General features: G+C 43.1%; 1 protein-coding gene across 1 annotated transcript in view; it reads right to left on the bottom strand.

Annotated features, from left to right (window-relative positions):
• FLT1 (fms related receptor tyrosine kinase 1) overlaps positions 1 to 25,728 on the bottom strand; it is a 108,695-nt gene extending 82,967 nt beyond the window's left edge. Inside the window, exons 1-4 of the mRNA XM_066175934.1 lie at positions 25,434 to 25,728; positions 10,253 to 10,349; positions 9,728 to 9,948; positions 399 to 523 (exon numbers count right to left, since the gene is read on the bottom strand). Coding sequence (XP_066032031.1) covers positions 399 to 523; positions 9,728 to 9,948; positions 10,253 to 10,349; positions 25,434 to 25,491 — 501 coding nt within the window. The 5' untranslated portion in view covers positions 25,492 to 25,728. The remainder of the gene's footprint in view (positions 1 to 398; positions 524 to 9,727; positions 9,949 to 10,252; positions 10,350 to 25,433) is intronic.
• Positions 25,729 to 27,768: the final 2,040 nt, after the last annotated feature.

Here is a 27,768-nt window from a genome sequence, read left to right on the forward strand (position 1 = left end):
CACAGCAAGTCTCCAGGGACTCACTGGCTGTTCCAGAGGACAGAAGAGGAAAAGGGAGGAAGGGCAGGGGAAGAGGTGGGAGGAAATCTCTTCTCCTAACAAGAAATTCCTTCCTGGGCTTAAGAAACTTTTGCCAGTGATGACTTTATAAAATAGTATGAAAAGTTCAAGTTTCTTCAGCAAATTCCCACCCTTTGTAGGAGATTTGATGAAGCCCTTCTGTGTGACACAAAATGAAGCCTCCAGGGTTGAAATATTTCTGAACACACACTGACACCCAGAAATGTTGCATAAGAAATATTAAATTGTTAAAATATTTCAAAAGCATTACAATAGCTGTAAACAAACAAAAACATCACCCACAGTAACACTTTCAGAGCATGCTTGGATAGAGATACCTTTTTTAAAGTAACAGCAAGGTCTGGTGCAGTGACTCTGCATGGAATGATCATTTCTCTTCCTACAGCCATGTTTATTATTTTAGGTATATCACTGTGCATCTCTACAAATGGATTGCTCGTATCTGCAAAAGAAGAAAAATAAAGGTTAATATGTGAAATCTTAAGGCAGTGTATGGGAATTGTAAGACTGCATACAGACTTAAAAGACAGACTAGTCCTGTCTGTAATGAAAGCTAAATAAAGTCCTAAAATCAAATTTCCATTTACTTTTGTCTAAACATGTTCATCAAACTAATATTAAGTATTTGAAGACATATTTATCATTCAATATCAGTAAAAGTATTTTGAAATCTTTCAATTTCAGGCCAGTCAAAGTCCATTTTTCCACTACAGCAACACCTCTACTGCTGAGATATGTGCTTCTTATTTCATGGCATTCGTATCTTTTTATCACCGGGAAAAGTAAATATATGGGAAGTGAGCTGAAATTCATTTATCAGGAACCCCCTAGAAAGGACACCTTCCTGCTGACTGCAAGGAAATTGATAGGAAAAATTCACATTGACTGCACCAGGAGAAAGGATCTACTGTGATTATCCAGCCGTATTTTCATCTCCAAGAATACGGACTAGAGAGGGTTAATTCCTCTTCTCCTTCCCACTATCACAATACCAATGTGTCTCTTTTTTATGTGACAAGGTAAATGCAAATGCCAGGAAAACATTAATTCCTCTTGACTCAAAACTGAAGCTTGGCAGAGTAATTTACCGTCCCTTGAACAATCCCTTTAACAAAGGGCATTGTCATAAATAGCTTGCGCTGGGAACAGGGAACATTTCTGCCACTATTGTTTGGACCACTTAACAAAGAGGGGCTCAAGCCACAGCCTCTGGCTCCAAATCTTCTTTGCAGGTGTTCAGATCTGAAGTTTCAGTTTGACTCACATCACAGATAGACTGCCTCCAAATTCACATAAGGTTTGGGTTTTAACTCCCCAAAAAAGCGGAACATTAAGATCTTAATTCTGTGCTTATCTACAGCTCTAATGTTTTTTCAGGCAAATCCCATTATTTTCACTCAGTCAAAAATCTTAGAAATAACAATGGCAGTCTTTCTTGGATAAGAAATTAGTAAAGCTAGCAAGAAACAATCCCTTAAAAAACCTCAAACAGCAGCACTAGGTTCAAGTGTTCTGGCCCCAAACTTCTGCATGTTGGCCTATGTTCACTCAAGTAGTTTTCAAGTAAGTTACTTTTGCTTGTCTTTCAAAAGTATGATATGCACTTCCCAGGGTCATCAAACTGTTCTGCCCTTAGGATCCTCCTTTCTTACTATATGCAATAACATTTTTGTTTGAGACATCAAACAGGAAGAGAAACAGATTTTGCTCTAATTTATACTGGTGAGAATACTAAAGCAGAGGATCTCAAATGTACTCCAGGTTACAGAAAAAGTTTTCCTAAAGTGCTTTAACGAAACTGTTATACAAACTTTTTGAAATGAAAGCCACAAAGTATTATTTAATAATAGGTATTAAATGTCCACTGAGATAGCGAAAGGAACTTATGAGTAATAGAGGATGCATATGTAATAAAACATGCCCTGAGGACTTGTTAGGCTGACATTTCCTCTGCAGTATGATTCAAGGAAAGACCAAGAATGAACCTGTTTGTAGCACAGGGAAAAGAACCTTTTTTGTTTCAGGGAGTGCAGTCACAGGAGAGGTCACCTGCCCCTTAACATCACCAGACAAACTGATTTACTACTCCCCAAAGACTCGTTTGTCTTTGTCACAAAATTAAGAGCTTCTGCCCAAAAGCAGCAAGCTTTGCAAAGTGGTTTCCTGTACCATAATCTCCAGATCATTGTAAGTGTGAGGAAGAGCTGTTCTGAGGACTGCCGGTGCTATCTGCAGAAAGAGTATCACCCCTGACTGATGCCAATATTGAGGCAGTGGGGGTTGTGCAGCTCAGACCTCACAGGATTCCTGCCCGTCCGAAGGCAGGGGCAGGAAACCGGCATAAAACACCATGTTCGGCTTTTCTTTCCTCTTCTTCTTCAGTGGAAACGCACGTCCACGCCTGGAGAAGTCAACAAAGTGCTGTATGAAAGTGGCCTAAGCTCTCTGCCTTGGTGCGCTCCAGAGCTGGGTCACAGCCTCTCCTGGTACACTCCCCGCCGTGTGCGCCGAGGCGTCGCCGTGCCCCTGCTATTCGCGTGCAGAACTCCCATTGACATCACCGGGGACTTCCGCCGTGGGCCAGAGGGCAATCGATGGCCCCAAGTGCTCCAAATGTCTTCCTGCTTTTGATTAAAAGAAATGCGCATCGTGTTTCCTAGCACAGTTTTGTTTTCATAACGAGCATGGAGGCTTTTCCTGATTCCCTTTGATTTTAGTCTCCTTCCATCTTAAAGGCCATAATGGGATACTCTTGGTGCCCCAAGATCAGAATCTGGCATGGGCTTTACTAGCCTGGATCAGGCAAAGCTGAACACAGAGCAGCGCCAGGGCAGGTTATGCCACCTTGGCGGGGTTTGCTAACAACATGGAATTCTTCTGTCCCCCCAGCAATAGATCTCCTTGTCTTTTTTTTTTTTTCCTCTTCCCAACCCCAGCTACTGCCATTAGCTCCCACTACATTTCCTTTCAATTTCTTCCTAAGGGGAGGTAAATGAACCTTCCCCACATAGCTGGTTGGCAGAACATCTGGCATCACTTAATTTCCCATCAGCAGTCTTTTGGGCCAGCTCCAATCAATTCTACGTTCAGAAAGCTCTAGGTGTAAAAGGAACATCACAGACTGAACTATCTTGAAGATCACATCCAGGTTACACATTCAGCTTCATTGGGATTTGGAATGGAAGATCTAAGGGGGTTGACTGTGTTTTTGTGAATTATTGATTTGGGTTGTTGGTTTATTTTGTTACTATTTTTTTCTTCAGAGCTGCCTGTGAAGTTAGCAAAATGAAAGCTGGACAGCCAGAATATTTACATATGTTAAAGGTTACTTTAAAAATCAGTTCAGTGTGTTTTTAAATTATGCCTAGAATGAATGACTGTATGTTGGGTTGACTGTGTTCCTTACAGTATCTCTCAGTTACAATCAACATGAAACCACAAAGAGCATTCATGAAATCACAAAATCCATGAAGGTCATTTGCTATATTGTTAAAGAGCATAAATAGCAGCTTTTTTGCTAAGCTGGTTGGCAGCCAGATAAAAACTTGATAAGAGACTTAGCACAAGCAATATTATGTCTGGTATCAGTAACCTGTCTAGGCTATTTATGGGGTTTGCACAAACAACTAAATTAGCCAACACTGAAATGCCAGTTTCAGAAAAGAAGGAGAGGGGTTTTCTTTCCACAAGCTTCAGCTACTGTTCTTGGATTTGTTTTGTTTTTAATAATCTGAGCTATGTAAGTCAGAGGACTTACACATATATTTGCAAGAAGAAAAGTCTCTGCAGGAAAATCTAAGCTCCTTGAAATCTCTAAAAGCTTATCCTCTGAAGTTCTTCCAAAATACCTACTTGCACTTGGCTCATCCTTAAGATTCTTTTCAGGTTAAAAGAGGTGAAATATTTTCATCACATTCACATAACAGCCTTTTCCCTCATGCATGTGAAAAGGACCACAGTCTTTAGTAAAGAACAGACATGCAGACTTCATTGAAGTTCATGGGCCAATTGCCACATTCCTTTTCCATTAAAGGGATTAAACCTCCTTAACCTTATTTATCCCTTATAAATTATTGGGGCTGTTCAGAAGTAATTCCAAAAGAATCTTGCACACCAAGAGTCATTCCAGCCTCACTTGCTCATCTACAATACAGACATTTTTCACTGAGCTAGGAGCCAAACAGTTAGTGTTGTGCCTGGTGAGAAAAGGGGAATTTTGCAATGGGACACATCTGACCTGTTTTAGACATCTGCTTTACCATGAGATGAATCATGTCCTAGGAAATGTGTCTGTTGAACCGGCTCATATGCCTAATTTCCTTAAAGAAAAACAATTGCATTCTGTATGTCATTCTAGAAGAAATGTTGTTCCACTCTTGTCTCCTCTTACTTGTAAAATAACACTGTTCAAAAACAAAGTATGTCTAAACCTTGAAAGAAAACCTGAGACGTAAAGTATTCCCCCTCTTTTTTGTTTTTCTTTCTTTTACCTGGACTTATAGGATTATTAATTTGTACCTAGAGCACATTCAAACACAAAGAATTTCTAATACAATCGTTAAACAATTTTTAGGCAAGATTGGTTTGTTTTCCTTTGAGACTAGTTATACTGTGCTATCATTAACATATGACCATGACACAGATAAAACACAGTTAAAAATCTTCAGGAAAAATAGTCACATTAGCCAGGAAATCCACGACAGAGCTATTACTATGTTCAGCAAGCAATCCCTAGAAAGGCTAACGGATATTAGGAATGCCCTTTCAGATGTATCCCTCCATTGTGATGGCTCACCCTGGAAAGGTGCTTGCTTCAGTATGAGCCATGAGGCTTGGTGAGGGAGAAGGACCATGGAGGGGTGAGTGCAGAACACTGATGCTGCCAAAGCCCCCACCGAAGCCCCGCTCCACACAGTGTCCTGTGATAGGGAGCCCGTGTACACACAATGACAAAAGCGCGGCAATTATAGGCCATTGACGTCAGCAAGTCCTAGAGGTCTCTGTTTTGTAACAGGAACCTCATTAGAAACTAAAAATGCATCCGCATACTTGATACAGCTGCAACATAGTTTAATTCCAATGAGTTTCCTCTTCTTAGCAGAAGCGCTATCATATTATTGACTGTGATGGTGTAAGCCAATGCCGTACCGCTCACATGTTAAAACTGTGCCAAAAGCAAAGACAAAAAAGAAGGCACAGGGGAGGAAGAGTTTCCCAGGCTTTAGCAGGTTCTTTTATCACTGCATTATTTGTAAATAAGAAGAAAAAGGAAAAATAAGAAAAATCTCCATTTCTGTTAGCTCTCAGGGTGTTTTGTCTTGCTGCCTTTTTTACCTGTTTAACTATTTTTACTTTGATACTTCTGATCTAAAGAGACCCTTTTGCAGAACTCTTTGGATACCCTCCATGTTATGCAACAATAGTATCTTTAGGATTACAGGAGTCAATCCATTCAAGCTAAATCTTAAATGCATGTCAGTTCTGGGTCTGGATCCAGCTATCTGTCAGCAGGAGGACCTCCCAGGGAGATGCCCAAGAAGTTCTAAAGCACTCAGAACCTCCAGCATACAACTTTAATGTCTGAAAACAAGCTCGGAATACCAGATGTTTTGGGATCTCAAAGGCTTATATTTTGAAAAATTCCCTAATGATAAAGCCCTTCATTTTGTACTGCTGAGCCCAAGACACACATCAAACCAAATGCATACAACTAGTGGGCAGGTTTGACATTCTAGGCATTGTTGAGCACAAGTACACTCAGGACCTGTACCTTTAATTACACAGCTCTGATTTGCCTCACGTGGCTTAAATCACCTCAAAGCAAGAAATTTTTTCTAAGCTTGTTCTCCAGATTTCTTGAAAAGTCAGTGATGAAAAGTACATACCAAAAGCTCCTTTTGTTCTCTGTTATGTATAGAAAGAGAAGAGGCAACTAACCCAGCCTAGAGGTCTGATTTTAAAACATCTTATTCTGCAAGGAAAAGTAAGTGACCAGAAGACACATATGCTGTGGGATTATGAGAAAAGGCAAGGAAAGGGAGAGCACTGACTAAGAAATGGGCTACCACCCATCCTAGAGCCAAATGCAGTTTCACTTTGAGAAGAATTCTGTTCTCTGTTGCACCAGAATTAAGACTTTACTCTGGTGTAGTACTAGCTGAAAGCGGTCTTCAACACAGAAAATAGCAATGCTTCAACTTGAATCACAGTTTGCTTAAATTCATGCAAAAAATCTAACTTTGATATATCAATGTAGTTGAACTTACAGGCTTCTCCTCTGTAATACCATGGGAGCAATTGTTCAAAGACAAGAAATTATGAGTTGAGAATTAAGAGTGCCACACATTTTTGAAGACAGTGAATGAGCTCCAGCAATTGAAAAGTGCCTTGGAAATATTGGAACAAAGCAGACAGAAAGAAAAGCCCTTAGTACTGTCCACAGGGAAATTTACATAGGATACAGAACAGCCTGCTGATAATTTGGTGTTTCTTAAATGTCTTTATTCCATCATTATCTCTTTTCAAGCAGAAAATTCCCCACGCCTCACTGCAATGTATGCAGTGAGTGTTCATTGCAAATCTTTCTTTTTTACTATTAGGCTTCAGTTCCCTTACAAAACAAAGCTCTGAGCTGTTTTGGGTCTGAGACAGTGGAGAAATTGGCAAAGAGGCTTTGCTTCATTTCAGATTTTTCCCATGGCTCATGGGGGCAGTCAAGCCATCAGTTTTCTTGAGGCAAAGTTGAAGACTCTTAAGAGAATTAATTCCACTCACTTAATGTCTCAATTCCTGAGCTGTGTGGGGTCAAGAGTTGCTGAGACACTCTGCACACTCACTCCCCTCTGCAACTCAGTAGTGACCCCTCCAGCTGAAAGAAGGGTGGTGTCAGAACTAGCTCCTCCAAGGCAAGTCACCAGCCTGCCTCTCCTTGACCCCCAAAAGCAGAACTTCAGAAATGCTTCAAGTCATCCCGGGGCCTGTGGGACTTGCAGACTCCTTCTCATTGCCTTGTGTCTTGTTTTTGTCTGTACCAGATCATTTTCTGCTGTAGCATACATTCATCACTGAACCAAAGGACTCACTGGGTTTATTGTGGTCTGGTTTTTGGGCTTTTATTTTTTTTTTCTCTTACATACAGTTCATATTCAGTATCACTCCAATTACGGAAATGAAGAACATTTTTAAAACAATAAGTGATGACTTCCTGTACAAACAATATCAACTTTCCTGATTCGGATTCTGTGTTTGTAAATAGCAACTATTTGTTCTCATCTGCAGCATGCTAAGACATGGGAAACAGGCACCTTGGTGATCCACATGGAGCTAATATGGGAAATGGACTGACACAACGTCCTGTCACAGGAAACAATACAAAACTAGGAGGGACCCATATTTCACAAATGTTCATTTCCTGAACACCCACAAATTAATGCAAGGTAAAACTAAACTGAGGAAAGAGAATCTTCGTAGAGGATTTTGTTACCCCCATCTCAACCCCACTTGGGCTAGGTAACTGAATTTCATGCATGTTCACAGAAACAGTGACTTATATTAAGAGACAGGTAGAAAAGAGATAATGAGATAGCATAGAGAAAGAAAATATTTTTTCTAATGCTGCACTTATCAGAAAGGGTGAGTTTTGGTACTCAATATCTTGTTTCCTTCTAACTTACTCAAGAATTCTTCCTGAAACTGTAAAGTTTTGGAAGACTAATAGACTTTTCTTCACCTTAGGGCAGAGACACAATTAATGCTTAAATGGTAAGAAATTGGTTTTCAATCAAAATGATTGTCAAATTCAGAAAATTAGCATGCCAGAGAGGTATAAGGTTGCTACAGGTTTGTTCCTCAAACATTTTACTACTTTTTTGGCAATGAAGGTAGAAGGAGTTATAAAATCTACCTATCTCTTCAACAGTGACATCAAGAGTTATGACTGATTGTCCTTGAAAAACCAACGAAACCAAGACACATAGGCAGCCATCTTTAAATGATTAGAGGGGATGGAATGACGAGGGTTGGTGTGGGACTGTCCTAAAATAATTTCTACAATGATATATTTCTCTCCCATCACCATGTGAATTCTTCAGGTAACCTCGGTTTACAATTATCCAGTTGAAGGTCCCTTTTAGATACAGGCAAGTTGGGAAGCAGTAAAGAGTTAGAAGGCTGGTTGTGTCTCTATTTGTAAAAATGTAGGATCCAGAAAAATTAACTCTTCAAACAGGTAAGAGACCAAGAGGATGCAAAGGCACGCCTTGTATCGTAAAGTCAGTTTAGCAGAGGTCCTCCTCATGTGGTGAATGGAGAGGGTTGTGAGTAGGTCTCACACAAGGATGACATCCAAGGTGGGAGCCTCAAGAAGGTCCCATGATGGGAAACTTGCAAAAGGCATCCAAGGAAACTGTACGTTTTCCTAGGCTGTGGGCTGTTGGTCACTAAATGAATATCCTATTTTGGCTATTCTTCCATGGATGCATCTGTTGTTGGATTTACAGAGAATTATATGAAAAGAGCTGGGCGACAAAAACACTCTGCACCATATTTCAGATGAAGGAAAGCAGGATGAACAGCATGAAATAGCCAAGTGCTCAATAAAGCAACACACCATAATGGGGAGAACTATCTTATTTTCTATCAGTGTAGTGAGAGGTCCACTTCATTCTGCTCTTTCACAGTGCCAGTCTCATCTTCATGTCACAAAATGAAAACAAAGGCTAATTCACTCTGATGTGAACTCATTAGATGCAGCAGACCCAGAATTTGGAACACTTCCAGTTGCATGTTCTCTGTAATATGGGCTTTCAAAATCTGTGAGTCCTGAAATACTACAGTAATCTATTAATTTTACTCTGTAAAAATAAGGAAAAACTAAAGTATTAATTAAGTCCCTAAAGTGTCTGTAATTTGTTCTTTTATTGTTGTGTCTATTGAATTCAACTCTTCTCAGAAGTGTCTGATTAATACCCTGGAAAGAAACAGGATCAGAAAGTAATTTCTTTTATAGTCTAACTGACCTAATTCCAGCACTTCCCATACGTTACACAATAGTTGTTTGCTGAACACAACTCTGTGTTTAATTTGATACCATTTTTTCTAGATTTTTTCAATCTGTGTGGCATGGACTATAGGGGACATTTTTGAACATGACTTCACATGTAAATAGTAATTTTCTGCAGCATGAGGCAAGTCAGTGATCTGGACAGACAACTTTAGCATCCTTCAGCTGCCTAGAAATCACATCACATTCAGTTATGTAGGATATGGTTTCTGATACCCATTTCACATATTCACTTGTAGTCCCCTTCCATCTGGATTCCTGTTTTGTATAGGCGAATGGTTGGATTGGGTCTTTTTTTCTTTTGCTTCATTTTTTTTTCTGACAGATAAAGGACTACAATTTGTATTTGCAAAAGAAACAAAGAAACAAACAAAAAACAAAAACAAAACCAAAAACACCCCAAAAAGCCCAAAAACAAAACCAAAAAATCTGAGAAAGAGAATTTTTTACATTAATGGGGAAATTAACATTTTGTAAGGCTGAAAATGTCATTCAAAACTCAGCCACAGCTGAACTGCCTTACTTTTCCACTTTGCTGTATTGAAGAGCAAATACCAAGAAGTGTTAAAAAAAACTTAATCTTACCGTTAATAAATACATAGACTGTAGATTCCTTCTTCTTTTTTGCTGGACTTGTTGGGTATTTGCAGCTATATTTTCCAGTGTCACTTGCTTGAGTTCTGCTCAAGGTCAGACTGCTGCAGGACTGCTTCCCATTCCTTCCACAGGCATATTTAATTACTTTCAGCCTTTTGCTATCCTTGCTAAGAGTTTCAGGCAAAGACCATGAATGAACCATTTCCCCCCTGCAAACACAGATAAGGAAGCAGAAACAATTATGTTGGGCTGCAATTATATAGCTCCAGTTCCCAAGCTTTCTTTTTTATTATATTAGGCTATTTATGGGGTTCTCTTTTATCTTGTTTTCCAAAAACAACAACAGAAACAACAAAGAACTATTAAACAATTGCCATTGAAGTTCACTCCCCACCTTTCCCCACTATATAAGGTCTAATTTTTTTTTCTAATTTCAGTTACAAAATAAAAAAAAGAAAGTGTCAGGTGTATGAAGTCCCTGCCAAATTATCATAATCCAACTCAGTTGGTTACCTGCAGGTGAGATTTAAAGTCTGGCCAGCTTGAACAACGTGCTGTATGCCATTTATACTCAGCTCAGGAACTTTTAGTTTTGATCCTGTACTAGATCCTAGAAAAACAAAGAAAAAACCAAAACATTAGTGAAGACAAGTAATTCTGCTTCCAGCCCACTCACATTTATGCTGTTATACTGGAAAGGAAAGGAAAACTGTGCCTCTCTCACCACACATACTCTCTTCCATTGAGCAAAGTCCTGTTGCCCTGACTCAGGACTCAAATAACCTTCCAGCAGCATCACTCAGGAAAGAAAATAGAATTGAAACCTATTAGTAAATGACTTTGCTCTCAAATTCTTCACTGAACATACCATGAAGAAACTTGAGGACCTCGTGGCTCCACATCTAACTAAGGAAGTGTGCCCTCAAACACTACTGGCTGCATTTCCTCAGGAAACACGGCCATGGCAGCCCCTTCAATGGGAAAGGTAAAAGTCAGCCACTCCCATGGCAAGAGCCACGTACTGACTTCTAAGATACTGAAATCCCACTCAAACAACTTGCTACAAAGCTGGAACTGCTGTGGAAGGAGTGAAAGGGCATCAAGGATCTTCCCTTCCTGACTGAAGGTCACAGAACTGTTACCTACGGGCCCTCGCCCGCTGCGGGCTTCCTGTCAATGAAGTAATGTCAAAGGGCAGAGCTTTACAGTAAAATTTGAGAGCAAGATCAAGACACCTTCCAGACCAGATTTGTTGCTTATTTGAGAAAGAAAGCATGTTATTGCAGCCGGACCATTCTGATACGGGTGAAATCCTTTGTGTCAGCATAACACAAGGTGGCTTAGGACACTTGAAAACATCCAGGTGGGCTTTGCAAATGCTACATGGAGGCATTTTTAATAAGAATATGAAAAAGCCCCATGGTCAAAAAACCAGAAGAACATGAGATCTTCCCTCTCATCAAATCAGGAGGTGCTGGCTGGAACGCCATCATGATTTATCTTTGCCCTATAATAGGCTATGGCCACAAAAGCTTTCATGGTAAGCTGACAGACGAGCATGTCTTAGGGAAGAAACAGTGCTTGATCCATCCCATTGCCCTTGCACTGACAGCAAAATGTTCCACAGGTTGGGAACATAACATAAAAATATTTCGAAACAGTTAAAAGTTGAAAACCAGCTGTAGTCTAATCAAGACTCAAGTGTAATTTGTAAAGATTTCAGTGTTGAGAGAGAGCAACAGCAACTACCCCAAACCACTGTGGACCAAGAGAAAGTATTACTTTGTCAACATATGGGAGAAGCAGCATCTCATAGTCAAGGGTAAGGCAGATTTTTCTTCTAAAACTCAGTCAAGTCCAGTCTTAGTTTTGTTATTTTAAGTCCTTCCAAGAGGTCCTTGCCACAGCCAAGAATGAACAGCTGTATGCACCAAACATAGTAGAAATACATGAATCTTACTTGGTGCTATAAATCACCCATCAGAAACGCCTCCCTCTTCTGTTGACTGGAGAAGGAACTTTTGGACACCAGTTCCTGCTGAGATTGGTGACTAAAATATGGATATGTAAACACATCAGTCAATGGCTGCTCCAAATTCAGGAGCTTTCTTTTTAGCCCTGTATATCTTATTTAGGATGTAGCTCCAGTAGTTTTCCAATATATTCTATCATCTGTGCCAATTCAAAACAAAATTTAAAGGGTACATTTGAACATAGATGTAAACAAAATTATAGCTCACTTGCACAAGCTGCAAGCAAGGGCATGAAAACTTTTCAGAATAAAGAGGTCTTCTGGACTGCACCACAAATAACACCATAGATTTGAATGGTGAGACTGTACATATACACAGACTTCCCCTGAGATTCGTCTAGACAATCATATTTCTAACCAGAAATTAATATATTCTGCCAGCTGATAAGAGGGGAGAAAAATGGTGCAGCAAATCTTTCAAGAAGTAATTTTTATGTGATATGCATTGCAAACATACATTTTTCACACCTGCCCTTTAGGGATCTCAGCTCTGAAGAGCTGGTTCCCCCAAAGTGCACTCTTGTGGTGTTACAGGATAGTCCCCCATAGATGCTTACAGTCTATGAGTCTTCTCATTCACCATACTGAAACAATGCCTCCGAGGCTGACCACTGAGAAACTGAGATAAGATGTTACAACAGCCTAGGCAGCTTCTCGGAGAGCAACCCGGGCACTCTGGTTGAGAGGGTTTGTCAACATCCTCCAGCTAAACAATCTGATGGTTTTGTGAAACTCCCACATTCCCTCATTTCATTTGCATTCCTCCTGTCATCCCAGATTTGAAGGGTCAGATGTTCTCCCAAGAAGGCAGACTTTATATCCAGCTTTATGAATCTTGGTTTTTACTTCAGGGGAAACTTGACCTCAAGCTTCCCTGAACTGCTCCTAATTTGAGGCTCGGGAAAAGCTGAAAGCATGCAACAGTGTTTACAAGGAGTTCAATGCGTATGAAAAAAAAATCAGTGATGGTCTGCCAGAGGAAACCATTGTGATCCAAGCCCAGCTGCTAGAGCTCCAACACTCAACCAAGTTGCTAGAGAGCAACATGTAGGTTGCCTTCTGTGTAAAACTAGTGGGAAAGTGAAGAAATCCATGTGAATGACAGGTGTTGACAGCAAGACAGGAGAGAGAGTCTGTGGTGCCTGGTCATGCCTGCGGCGCTGTGCGCTAGGCTTTGCTCAGCACTGGCACTGCATCATGCTCATGAGAAAAGGCAGTCCTGCAGCACCATGCCCATGTCTGACTCATGCTGAGACCAGGAGAGCAGCCCTGGGAATGTGGGCTGCTGCTGTTGTCAAAGTCTGCCAAAGGTGACCAGCAAGAAACCATCATCAACGTTACAAGGTTTTTCTCTGCATAACTTTACAGCGATATAAACAAAGACACAGAAACCTTAAGATCTATCTTAAATGAAGCATACAAAACAAGGCAGCCTGGAAGCCTGTGTGTCAGATCTGCCTCAGAGTAATTAAAATCAAAGAAAAAACATAACAAAACCACCTACCTTTTCACCCCATCTTGCAGGCAAAAGAAACCCAAATATACTGGATACACACTCAAGCTTTTGCCCTTTTACACATTTTACATATATCTAAAAGACGGCACAGTATTTATAAATATTGTGTGTGGGATCTTAAAGATTGCTTAGTGTTTGTCTAACTCTGCTCCCATTGACACAAGCCAGCATCTCATCATTGATTTCAAATACATTTTAGACACTTAACTCCAGTAGTTAATCATATTAACATTCAAGACTTAGTGTACTTGGCAAGAGATACAAGCCTGGTTATATATTCATTTATTTAGTTTTTCACTGACAAAAAGCTGAGGTCTTATTTCAAGCCAATACTGTTGCTTTTACAAGTATGGGAGACAATGCCTTTACCAGCAAGATGCCATGTCTTGAAGAAAAATAGCTTTATTTGACATCCTATCTATTCATGGGTCATTAGCTTCCTTACGTTTTTAAATGCTTCAAAACTGATGCAGAGTGCAAATGCAATAGAGTTTGACGTGTTTACCAAGAGAGAAAAAGGAAGGAGAATAGCAGGGAAATTCCTACTGTCAATATTTAGAAGCAGATTATGCCTCCTATGTACCTTCTGTGGGCATTTTACTTGACACTGTCTTTTCTGAAGGGTCATGGCTCAACAGGACACATTCACTTATCATTGTGCCTGTCACTAAGCGACCATCAGCAGCCTACCCTCACACTGACCTACATTGAGGGGTGCAACTTCTTTTCATGTGACAACAAGAGAACTAATTAATCCTGATAACTGAGGAATCTCCTCCCATGGGGAAAGGGGTGATTTTGTTGGACGCATTTTATTTGTTATGGAAGGCTTATTAGATACATGTAAAAGTCAGGCAATGGGGTTGCTTAATTAATGAGCAAACATTAATTTAGATTGCAAAAGTTAGCCATTCTAAGTAAAGTAAGTGGAGGATAAATATTTTTTATGAAAGCAGAGAGCAATCTATGATTTGCAAGGTGAAAAAAAGGAAAGCTTTCTTTAATTGACTTCTGCCCCGCAAAAAAAGCTGATCCTCTTCTGAATTAAATAAATAAAAAATTGAATTATCAGATAACCAAAAAACCCTCTGATCACAAGTAATGAAAAAAGATAAAACAAATGATCATGCATATATTTTTTCCAATATGTTATATGTCCAGTTCTACAGACAAATGAGTAACCATGTATGCATGATGAACCTTCCACTGATTTCTGCTAAATCTTAGTTTCTCTTAAAAATGATAGATTTGCTGAACTCAAAATTGGGACCATGATCTGGGTTATAATTCCAATTCCAATTTTCCCAGTTTCTACTTTTAAATTTCTTTTTATACATAGAGAATTTCTGCTACCTTTGGCTAAAGAAAGGAAATCCAAAAGCTAGCTCTAAGACTTAGTTAAAAAATTACAATATTAGAAGCTATTATAAATTTCCTTGAAGTTAACAAGTGTGATGACTTTCTAATATCTTTTCCATAATCTGTGACTATCTTCCAGCCACTCCTGTTATCCTTAACATGCTGACTAATCCTCTTTTCACCTGCACAATGAGGGGTTAAGGAGAACGTTCAGTTTATCTTTGCAACTTCAGTGTGTACAAAGAATCTGACCTTCTGGGTTTAAAGTGCCATCTGTGAGCAATAAAGTTATCCATCATGAAGTAATTGTTTCAGTCACTGTTGGATTTGCCCATGTTTTACCCCTTGTGAAACATAACCAAGCCTTTGAGAGTTTTACCATCAAATATCATTTCCTCCTGATTCAAAAGCTCAGCAAAAATGTATTTTGTAGAAGACACTCCTGCATTGGAAGGAGAGGGCATGTTATTTCTTAACGGGGTCTCCACCTCTCTGTGCTGCTTAAAACATTGGTCATTCCATTCAGATGCAGCCCAGGACTTTACTCTTGCTTATGAGCACATCCCTGTGAGTCATTCCATGGAAGGGAATGGGAATATCCACATGTGTACAACTAATAAGCAATTGCAAAACCCCAATGAAATGTAAAGGAGCATGACAGTAGCCAGTGGGTTGAATATCAGTGCATCTCCAGTGAAAATGAGTTGACTGATCTGCAGCAGCACCTTAAACAGAACATGGCCACTAGCTAGCTTCAAATGGAGTATACGGCTTTATTCCATTTTGTAAGGAAACCTGGGATATCAGTAGTTTTCTTTATTTCAGAGCTATTCTTGACAAGCCATTGTATTACTGTCTCTTTAAAAGGTTCTTCAATCCGTTCTGTAAGGAAATATAACTATTTTTTGGTCAAACAGTTGTACCTATCCATAATAATTGCAATTACATCATTACACCAATTCACTCTATTAAAGAAGAAACAGGTACATAAAGAGAAAAATCTCGTGGTCAACTCTTAAGAGTCACCTTAAGGTTCAATTTACATCTATCTGACCATATGAAGAAGTCTTCACCAACAGGTCCTTCCAGTTTAATCAACACCGAGATTCTCTCCAGCATTAATACTTGCATTTATAAAGACGGGAGAATTTTTAGGGAGAGTTGTCTTAAAATCGGCCTGGTGAATGGAAAAGAGCATTTTGTTTTCCTGTTTGATGTGTAACTGTCTGGCCTGACTCTGCTGCAGGACTAGAGGGAGAAGGGAGCACCCTGGATAATGAAGCTTTCTACTTATGTGAGTGCTGGTGGCTAGGGAGAACTGCTGCTGGAAGGAGACACCCTTCTATCCCCATGGTGTCAATAGCCCCCATCTCAACTGTCACCCGGGTTTCTGATGCTCAGGTACACGCAAAGAAGGCAGCACAGCCTGGTTCCTGCTCCCAGGGGTAAAAACACCCTCTCCATTGCCTGTACTTAGAAACAGTCTCCAGGAAAGACCTACAGTGCCAAACCATGAGACCTGAGACTTAAAGAGGTACCTCCAGGTCTTTCAGATGCCATCTAAGTCCCCATTCTAAAGGAAACTTCACAGTCATCTAATTTCACAGCACTTCTCTGAAGTAAATCCAGACTGCACACCTGAAGCCTGCAGAAGAGAAACTAGGGCAGCTTAACTGTGAGAGAGCAAGGAGGTGTGACTTTGTCCCAGGCTGACATTGACAACGGTCCAGATGAGCAAACTCATTACCTGAAGCAGCAAAATGTAACCATTATTTGTATTGAAGCAGAACTTTGCAGGTCAATTAAGAGCCATGGGGATTTACAAGTGTTAACAGACACAGATCCCTGGGCTCAGAAATAGTTTCGTACTTGTTTCCTGTTGGTTCCTGTGCAAAGAGAGGTGCCATTTGTGCCGGTACAGTGCTGGCAGACAGGAACACCCTCAGAGTAGAAACAACAGCTTGAGCAGTATCACTCCTTAAAAGAGCCATCACTTGCACATATCTCTCTGGTGACTGAAACTTTCTTCTCTTCTGCATTCAAGACCAAGAAAACTATTGAATGCTATTTACTTACTTAGTACACATAGAGGCACAAAAATTATAAATTCATCGATTCACCCCTTTCAGATCCAAAAGAGGCATCCCACTCATCTAGTCTGATGTTTTGCAACACATGCCAAGTGATTTCTGGATCAAATGCTTTAGTTTGATCAATCTCAATTACAATTTAAGAATTTAAAGTACCATTAGAAGATAACAGCCAGCCAAAAAAAAAGACACAAGTTAGTGGATGACAAAGCTGAGCTTGCTCTATGATACACACCATAGTAAAGTCTGAAGAGCAAAAGGTTGGTAACAGTAGACTAAATGACTTCTGGGCAGACTAAAGCCTTGACCATGACTCCATGCTGTGGAACTAAAATCAGTAAGTAGAGAAAATAGATGCGCAACTGCCCAAAACAGGCCTTCATAGGCATAGAAAGGTATTTGAACAAGTGTGTCCCTCCCTTTGTAGTTCTAGATCCCAGAGCAAGTTACAATTTATTTACCGTCTGTATGCATTTGCTGTTCCTAGATGAGTATACACACTGATGTAAGATTAAATGCTACCAAGCCAAAGCAAAACACTTGGTTGCTAAAAAAACACAATAGTTCTGATAAGACTTCATTAGCCCTTCTGAGCAGACACACTATCATGCCAATATGGCCAATAGCTGCAAATGTAAACAAATATAGATTTTCCCAATAACTGCCAAACATTTTGCTAGTATTTGCCCTAGCTAGGTCAGGTTGGTTTTATAGAAGCTTGTGGTAAAGCCTTTCTAATAAAGACGAGGGAGGGGTTGTTCATTTAAAAGTTTAGATGTAGAAATTAAACAAAGTGAAACCTCAGGCGATTATTTGACATAAATCTAATTCCAGTTACTACCAATTGAAATTATTGACATTTCCTATCATAGTTGGGCAACCAAGGCCATGCAGTTCCATGTTCTGTGCCCCACAAGACCCACTTGAAGGCACTTGCTTCACCAGCTCATCAGAAGTTTGAGCCCTGTTTACCCTAAACTCACCAGGTAGCTTCCATGCATGAGCACAAGCACTTTATACAATGCCAAATAAAAATAAATTTCAATATTTAACAGCCAGAGATCTGAGAGAAAAATAATCTTGGTTTCCTGCGGTATCCATCAAGTTTTAATATCTCTAGAAATACAGGATCTGAAATGAGCATCTTGGCCAATATCTAGCCTGATGAAGATGCTCATTTCATCAGCTACATAAGGAGGATATCTTTACAGAGAAGAAATAAAGCCAGCCATAATCACAGACTTTTTCTTTCCCATTGAGCACATGGAATTGAAAATGGATATCCAAATGCACAGTTTGACACCTCCATTATGAACTCTTGTGGGACCACTCTGGTAAACCACACCCAGAAGGCAAAATACACACATATATGTGATGTGCGTTGAGAAAAGAAGAGAAATACCACAGTTGAGTCCTCCTTAGTCCGGTCTTCACTCCGAGTAAATGCCCAGCTTATAAACAAAACAGGTCAACTGAGGCTGGTAATAACAGAGCTAGGCTATAGAAACACTTTGACAGCCACATTCAGCACAAATCCATGTGGCTCTCATACCCCTCCACCTTGATATACCAGTCCTGGCCCCTGCATGGAGATCCTGCTCAGGCCATTCAGATGGAAAGTGGTTGGGACTCCATCATCTGGCCAGCCAAAAGGATTCCATGTGATCAGCCACTGGCACTCACCCAGGAGTGTCATTCCATGCCTCCACACACGATTCAGCCTGTGCTGCTCACACAGTGTAGAGAGCCCCATCCAGACTATGCCTGTGAGTCATCAGATCTACCTACTGACGTGTCAGCAACCACGGTGCCTCCGCTCTAATTCCACCCTGACAGATCCTAGCACATAATTATCAGTTCAATATTCTTCAGACATTTTATCCCATTAGTGAGTAGAAAAGTATCAATATAGTATAAAGAGAAAGCAGGTACACCAAAATTGACCCAAAACCAATTTAGAATCCCTAGGAATTTAGAGTAAAGGTGTATATTTTCCCTGTCAAATTAAACTTCTTAACCAGTTTTCTACTTAAAATTTGTAACAGATCAGCTGGCAGGACATATGAAGCAATATAATAGGACTGAATTGGAAGACTTTCATAAAGACAGACAAACTGCCTACCTGCCAACAATCTTCCTGCTCAGCCAGCAACACAGGCCTGTCAAACTCATCTGGGACAGTAGTAATAACTAAGCTGTAAGCACGGAAACACATTAGGAACTATGTAAAAGAAAATGTAAAGCAAATTTGAAGGAATTAAACTTTGCTGAAGGCTGCTGGTTATTATTTCCGAAGTTTCATCTTTACAGCTGAACTGTCCTGAAGTGCTCCAAGACAAAAGAAAAGTCAGGAAACCGACTTTCTATCCACACCACTTAAACCTATGAAGCAGAGCTACAAGTAAAGCCCCTGGGTTCAAACCAAGAGCAAGCAAATAATGCAGCACAACAATTTAAAATAGAGAGGTAGGAAGAACCGGATCAGTCTGTACAGAGGAGTCTCTTGCAATGGCTTAGGAGCAAAACCCACTTTGCTGTTAAATGACATCTAAAGCACCAAGCCTAAGGAGGCAGATGCACGTGCAGAAATCTTCTGCCAAGATTGCCTATGGCTCAATTACATTGGGAAATGATAATCATTAATACCTATAAAATAGATTAGGATGATTGTCAATTGCAGCAGCACTGCATGAGACAAAGAAAGGTGCCCCAAACACTTTCAGAACAACAGAACAAGAAAGTTCTCTGTATTATACAGTTTAGTGTGTTTTATTTCCACTATGTAATATCCACTTGCATAAACATAGACAACAACTAGATTTTAGTTTCCTTGAACCTCAGTCCCATGGTTTCTTATGAAATAATACTGGATTTTAGATTATACTTAAAAAAAAAAAAAAAAAAAAAAAAAAAAAAAAAGGTCCCCTCTTGAGAATTTTATCAGATAACTGTTTCCTGCAAGGTTTCTTGAACCTTTCCTGAAGATCAGATGCTGGACACCACTAAAGACATTACATGAAGCTAAAAAAGACGTTACATGAAGCAAAAAAAGCTCTTGTCTGATCCAGGATGGCAACTCTCACGCTTCTGTTAACATTAGTCTATGGTGATCCTGATGAGAGGTTTTTCCATAGAGGAATGACAATGGGAACAAAAGGGGTGAATTCCTTCACTCTGTGTCAAGGAAGAATCCCACAGGAAGGACGCTTAAGTGAGCTATGTGAAATTGTGAAATTCCTCTCATGAAATGCCCTCACACTCATCCCTTGTCGCTCCCCACGCACTAAGCAGGGGGTCTGTTCCCAGAGCATAGGCTTCCTTAGAGAACATCTGAGGAGCAGAGACATCTGCTCACAGGTCCCTGGCTCTCCAGGACCACTGTGCCCTGCCTGCTTCATCCGCTTTCAGGCATGGAGTGGAAATAATAGCACCACATTGCCACATCATCTTCAATCCACAGAAATCCTAGAAGCAGCTGCCTTCTAGCCCCTTGCCCATCCTTCAGCTGCTCCAACAGCAAAGAGAAGCTTGTTTCAAGGGGATAGCTCCAGAAGAAGGAGTTGTATTGCACAAGTGCTTAGTGTTACATACCAATGATTGATGGAAAAGCAGCCCCACCACCCAGAAAAGTCATGCCAAGAGAAATTGGTGTCGACAACACCACACTGAATCATGCTCTAAATATGTAACAGGGGTGAATTAACATCGTGGATATGGATTTTGGTAATGAAAAATCAACTGTGATTTGAGGGGAAAACAAGAGAGAGTAAAACCAGCTCACCAAGCGCATGAACCTTTTGCTTCAGCAGTAACACAAGACAAACTAAAGTCAGAGAAAGATGATTAGTGAATCTATTAACTATTGCACAGACATCTATAATGCTCTTGAATACACTGATGCGCCACAAGATAAATCATACTTGTCTTCATCTTTAGTCTGGCACATCTCTACCCACTGTGCCACAAACAAACAAAAAAAACCTCAAATGCAAACATGACTTAATGCAGAAGAAACAGTCATCTGCATTTCCTGCCCAAATTTCTCCATACATCTCAATTGCTCAAGACTTAATTTCAGACAAAAGTACTTCTTGAGATCTATAGTTTCAAATCTCTTTGCCCTCACTGTTGATTTCTCGATCTGTTAGCACTTTGCTTAGTTCCATCATGAGTTCATTCTGCTGATATTATGCCACAGGTGGCTTTGGAGAGAGAACTAATGACTTTTTCACTTCTCCAACTCCTCCTCCTTGCAGCACAGTTTTTTCTGTTAAGCATCAGGATTTATGCAGTACTGATCTCCAGTAGTAGGGGAATGAACCCGAACTTCTGCATCTCAGTAAGAGAAAACTGTGCGGGCACCTTCCTGACAATCACTGGACCAATTTTAGGATAAGCAGTTTGCCATGATGCATCAAGAAGTCAGACCACTCCCAGCTGAGGGTGCTTGGGAAAGGTTGCTTCCCAGTTGCAGTAAGGATGCATCACAAGGGCAATGAGAGAAGGGCCTGGTTGTGTCTGTGAGTAGAATTCACACTCAAATTTATACAGAAATATTTCTCTACATTCTCACAAATACTGGTAGAGGGGAACAAAGAGACTACTGGAGGCAGGGATGAGATCTAAAGATGAGGAATGTCATTGGAGGGCGCGGTTTGCTTGTGGAAGGTCTCACACCAACAGGAGAGGAGAGACCTGTCTCCAAGAGCAGAGGTGACTGCGATTGGGCATTTCATGCAAAACTTGCTCTTGGAGCAATCTTTCCATTCCCTCTGGGCCTGCAGCAGGAAGTCCCAAACCCTGACTCTGGGGGATTCAAAGGAACAATTTTGCTGCTGAAGTCCCGCCACAGCCCCTCTGGACACAGACTTTTGAAACACCAAATCTTAACCCTCATCTGCCGAGCTTCTTCCTTTCCCAATCTCAGTCGGACATGAAAACTAGCAAGCTGATAAACAGTGTGCTGGAAGTTTCCAAACCACATTAAAGTGTAAGGATTTATCAACTGTCCTGCAAATCTGGACAATTTCCTTTTGTCCTACACACCCACACAGTGTGAAAGGCTACTGGCTTCAGTCTTTGAAGCATCTGACAAAAAATGGACATCTTGTTTGTTATTGTTTGGATGTAAAAGAAACCAAAAACCCAACAGCACCAAAAAAACTCTCAAATCTTCTCCAATGCAAATTTCTAGGGTTCTAAATATATTGGGTGCTTCTGGATATGAAAATGTTTACTATAGCACGGGCCAAGTTCTGATTTTGTCCAACACAAACTGTAAATCTAGAAGATGCTAGCCCAGTCCAAAGGAGTTGCTCCAGATTTCCAGCAGCTGTAAGAGGATGAAACCTAGCCTTGTGTGGAGCACATGGGCAAAACACCTGTCTGGTAAAACATCAGTTGTCTGGGTAAGTGATTTTCTTCAGCTATGTCAGAAAGTTTGATACTTTAACCCCATACACACTTTTTTTTTTTTTTTTAAATCTCTGCTATATAGAACTCTTCTCCTATGTATGAATACAGTTAGGAATTTTTTAGGGAGCCCCATTTCTATGAAGGTCCAGAAGAAGTGAGAAAGTCAGTTTTTCTCAACTTAGTTAATAACTCCAGTCCTTATCCCAAAATGGACAATTCTGTCTGTGCCATTGCTTCAGTTAGTACTCAAATCAAATTGAAACCTTAACATATTCACTTCCATCTGAACCGCACTTTCAGAGAAGTCCGGTTAGTTATTGCAAGAAATTAACCTCAGCACTGATTAGATTTAATCTGGAATTTCTTCCTTCATTTTTTCCAGCTGGCCATGAAATTGAAAAGTCCACTGGGGATTTCGATGTTCTAGTTGCAACTGAAATTACTTAGATCACACAGTGCTGACCACAGATAGCACTGTAATAGCGTCTATTTACCCTCTAGCTGCAAATCGTGAGGTACCACTTCTGTGTGGAAAGCCAGAAATACAGATGGAAATAAAGCTAAACCATCAGTTTATGTTACTGGAAACATGGCACATCAGCCTTGATCCAGACTCCAGAGTCTGATGTTTTCAGGGTTTAAACACGGTCCTTCACAATCTCAAATGCTAGTGATTAAAAATTATAGTAATACAAAATCGAGGACTGGGAGAGTGAACTTAATACAGCAACCACATCTTCATGTTGATCATTATGTGTACAGTCATTATCAAGCATACGCAATGCAATTTGTGGAATAAATAATTGTAAGAAATAAAAAAACATGAGTACTATGCAAAACCCACAAAAAAGTATTGTTCTTTCCCAAGTAAACCAAAATATGAGTGTGCACAAGAGAGCTGAAGTGCCCAACACCCACATGTCAAATGAATTTCATTTCCTTAATCTCATTTTTCAAATGGGGTGTCTCAAAGCTTGTAGGCTGCATGTTGGGGGAATTTCAAATTATTAAGTAGACTTCTATGAGCTGAAAGACCTTCTTCTGTCTCCTCCTTGTGGAGGTCTTTTTAGGTTCTTTCTGAAGCACTGACTATTTCTGAAAATCTCCTCTAGAACCTGTCAGTAAATGGAAGCTCAGCAGGCACCTGCAGAGACTGAATTACAAGAGGGGACCAGTAATGAATTGAATTTCATCAAGAGCACCGGAAACAGCAGGTGCTGGGCAGCCTGAGTAAGAAATGTAGGTAAAGAAGGAGAGTGAAATGGGAGGAAATGCACAGAGAGATGTATGGTACAAAACATCCCACCACTTCAACAATAACTTTCAAACTCTCCATGCAAACGCGACTATGGAGAGTTCTGCCAGTGGCCCAGAAGAAGCATGATCAGCCTGTTTGAGATGACCAAACAAAGCTGAGCAAGAATGCTTTTCTAGAAAACAAACAAACAAAAAAAGCAAGAAATCCAATGAGTCCGAAAACATTTAAATTCTGATTTGAGCACAATCTCCTGTACATCGGGAGGATATGAATTTCCAGCAAAATGATTGTAAGGGCACTCAGCGAAACTAGAGAAGCAACTTTCCAATGCCTACAGCAACTGAGCCAACCATTGGGATGTTTGCCCCCAGCACCCAGAGCCCCAGGTTGTCCCATAAGCAAGCCAAGCTTTTCCCACTGGGATTGTCCTATGGTACACATGAACAGGAAGGTGAACCAGGGTCTTTCTCACAGCCCCTGGCTCACAGAGCCCATCCCTCTCCCTGGGCAGTGGGCTTGCCATGATCTGCACAATGGAAAACCTTTCCGACAGGAAAGAGGAAGCCAGTCCCCCAGCAGAGCTGCTCGCTGCAGGAGCCCATGTAGGAGCAGGACGCCGAAGTTCAAACTCAAGCTGTGAAGGAAGCCTGGCAAGGATCTGAATCCACATTTCCTGTATCCAGGGTGGGTGTCTCATGCCTGTGCCTATTTCATCCTGGGCATAAGAACCTCCGAGGCAGAGACAAATAATGTGGGGAAATTAGTACCTTCCTGGGGAAAAGAAAGAGGAAAAAAAAAGTAGAAGAATACCTATATATCTGTATCAAAGCTGATGAATCAGCACTTCCCGAGCAGGAAAACGTCTCGTCGGAGCGGCCCCGCCAGCTCTCCTCCCGGGCAGCCTCAGGCGGCGGGACCGCTCCCCCTGGCTCAGCGGCGCGGAGCACACCGAGCCCCCGGACACTCGCGAGGGCCAGCGTGGCCTCGACAGCTGTCCCGCGGGGAGCTCGGCTTTTCGCTTCCCCCCGCCGGGGGTTTGTTCTCGCTCCTCGCCGGCCGCTAGCCCCTTTCTGCGAGCGCACGTCCCCGCGGGAGCGGCCGCGGCCGTGCGCGCTGCCCGGGGCGGGACGCGGGAAGCCCGTGAGCGGACAGGCTCCGGGACCGCCGATCCGCCCCTCTCCGCGGGCATCCCAGCGGGCCAGCGGCCCTGCCGAGCGATGAGCCCACGCGGGACCGGCCTTTGCCCGGCCACCACGCACCCCTGCGCCCAAGTGACCAGCCACGCAACGCTGGGACGCACTGCCCACCACGGCGCTCCGGCACACGGGGACTGGCTCTTGGCTCAAAGTAAAGTAAAACTCAGTTAAGAACATCAAATCTATAATGATCCATCCCCATCACTGCGGGATACAAGCACCGGGGAGCAGCTCCCTCCCACCCTCCAGTAGGAGCCGGCAGCCAGCTCCCCAGGGAGCGCCACCGGTGCTCCGCCGACCTGCTCGGGCGGGAGGCAGCAGGACCTCGATTTTTACAAAGAAAAGGCACGCCTTTGCCTATTCATGGCCAGAGCTGGGACACTTGAAAACAAAGTGCGGAGGAAAGAAGCGTGCCCTGCAGCCAAGACATGCTCTCTTTCCGTGATGCACCGGTTCGGAGAACTCCCGATGATGCGCTGCGGTCCCCTGTGCCCGGGCTCGCCTCCACGCCACCACTGCCTTGCCTGGAGAGGAGAGCCACCTCGGCTCCCGGGACACGCCGATGGGGATCCGGAGCATAACGACCGCTCGGGGATGCGGCGCTTCTTCGCTCCCTGGAAAGCAGGGATCACTTTCCCGGCCCTGCTCAGAAGAGAGGGGCGAAGGGGAGGCAGGTGCCCGCCGGATCCAGCAGACAAGCGGGGTGCGGCGGGACCGGTCAGGGGCGCGGGAGGCGCAGCAGACGAGGCACATCACTGTCGGCTCTTCACAGAGAGCTCGCCGCGGAACGGGGTCTGACTGGGGCAGCGCGTACCAGCGGTCCCTTACCTGCGAGCAGGAGGGCGGCTCCCAGAAGCACAGTCCCTGAGAGCAGCTGGCGGGGCATGGTCCTGCCCGCGGGAACGCAGGGCTTTTCCCCTGCCGACGGCGGCGAGGCAGGAGCAGGGGCGCCGGCTGGCCTCCGGCGGGCTCTCCTCGGTCCCGGGCGCTTCCCGCGGTGGCGGAGATAACGGCAAAGCGAGGCGCGGAATCCGCATCCAGCAGCCCCCGAGTCCTACCCGCCCGCCCCGGCCCGGCCCGACCTGTGGAAAGGGAGTATCCGCTGCTGGCCGCCCTGCCAGCTTCAGCTCCCACGGGCATCAGATACCCGACAGACCCAGCCTCGCTGATTTATAACTTCTCCACCCCTCGCCAAGCACCTCTCCACCCCCCCACCTCCCCCCCCCGCCCACATCCTCCACCGGGAGCACGCCCTCCCCGGGGCGCGGCCCCCGCCCTCTCGCCCTCCCGCCCGTCGGTGGGGACGGTGTCCCTGCCTCGCGGGTCTCCCGCTCCCGGCCGCTCCCGGCCTCCGGGGAGCCCGGCCGTGCCGTCCCGCCGGAGCCCGGGTCTGGGCTGCTTCCAGCCGCCGTGGCCGCACGCTGCTGGGGCGGGCAGCGGGACTCGTCCCTCGTATGTCGCCCGGCTCCCCTGGGGAGGCTGTGCAGCGGACTCGCGATTCCTGGACAAAATGCTGAATGGTGGGGCCCTGTCCTGCGGAGCCCCTCTCCGGCTCCGCAGGAAAACCTCGACAGCGCCGCGTCCCATCACCGGGTGCGGAGCCGGGGCCATTTACAGCCGCTCCCCGGCTGCCGGGCGTGATGCTCGGAGCGCCCAAAAGCGCTCCCCGTGCCCCCGGGGCCCGGGGCTCCGCTCCCCGCCTTCCTTGGGAAGAGGGAGCCGCGAGGCAAACCGCTCTGTGCGGGGCCTGACCCAGACCAGCACGGGTCCCCACCCAGCAGCACTGAGAGCGCTCAGAGCAGGGAAGCCAGGAAGGGGCAGCACTGGCTAAGGATGCTTAGAGTCTGCCCTGCCAGCTCTCCTTCTGGCCTTCACTGACTCTATAACATCCAGGGCAACGCTGGAAATATATTTCTCCCCCACTATGCACATACTTCACGTTTCCCATACATGTTTTACTTTGTGGAAGATCAGCAGAGAGCCCATGACAGCAAAACTCAAGCCATGTGTTTCCACTTTTTCCTTGTGTAGCCAGAGAAAGGCTGTTGCGTGAGTCAGGTCTTCAGTTTGACCCAGTGTGGCCCTTCCTATATTTTTATGCTGTGAAATAAGTCACAAGAGTGTCTGCATGGGGCAGGTAAATGTGATCATTCCCCTCTTACAGAGAAGGAAACGGAGGCGCATAGAGAGGTTAGGCAGCTAGTCCAAGGTCATAGGAAGCTGGTGACAGGAGACACAAATAGAACTCAGACCTCCCGTGTCCCACCAGACCATCCTGTGCTAGTAAAAAAAAATAAGAAGTTGATGTTGTTTTTAACTTGAGAACTGTTTAGCCTTAAAGTTTAAAGTCTGTGAGAATATTTCCTGCACGCGTCTGTTTGACTCCTATTCATAAATTACACCCTAAGCTACAAATTTAAGTCTGCATTTTCCAATCTTCCTGCCCCCAGCAGAGACCTTGAAAATAAAATAGCTATAGATACCTTCCCCCTCAGCTGCTCCACCATAGGGGGAAGAACCCAGAGGTTTCTTTTCCGAAGAGGATGACTCACATGAAGTCACCTCCTCCACTGGAGAGGACAGCAGCTGGGAAAACAGTCAGCCAGAAAGGACAGACCAACAAGAACTAGGACACTGAGCATCCTGACAGCTTAGACCCCCTAGGAGCAAGGGCCCCCTATGGCAAGACCTCAGGGAACAGTTTGTGCCTGACTTTGGCCAACCCAGTGTTGAGTACGTGCTGAATCTGAGATGATGCAAACCCAATCACAAGCTCAGCAGCCGTGCCACACCAGTTCCTCCCCATCCTCTTCACACCTCCTACATCACAGCTGCATTCAGTCATGGCCCTCCAAAGACCACATTTCTTTGGCAAGACATAGCTTCTTCCTTCTCCAACAGATGTCATCAGCTCCTGATCCACCCAAGTAGCTGAGGACCCGGGAGGCCAAACCTGAAGATCTGCTCCTAATCTCTTTTCACTCTTATTTATTTTAAGGTCAGGGAGAGATGAGATGTGGAGCTCGTAGAATGGAAAGACCCTAGCAGTGAGATATGGGAAAGAAAGAAGAAGCAGATATTCCCATAAACCAGAAGGAAGGTACAGTAGGAAGCTTGTGCCTGGAACTGGGCAGTCTAAATACCAAAACTGGAACATATGGAC

The sequence above is a fragment of the Chamaea fasciata genome, unplaced genomic scaffold (assembly GCF_029207755.1).
Source record: "Chamaea fasciata isolate MVZ Bird 193981 ecotype frontalis unplaced genomic scaffold, bChaFas1.0.hap1 SCAF_2, whole genome shotgun sequence".
Lineage (NCBI taxonomy): Eukaryota > Metazoa > Chordata > Aves > Passeriformes > Sylviidae > Chamaea > Chamaea fasciata.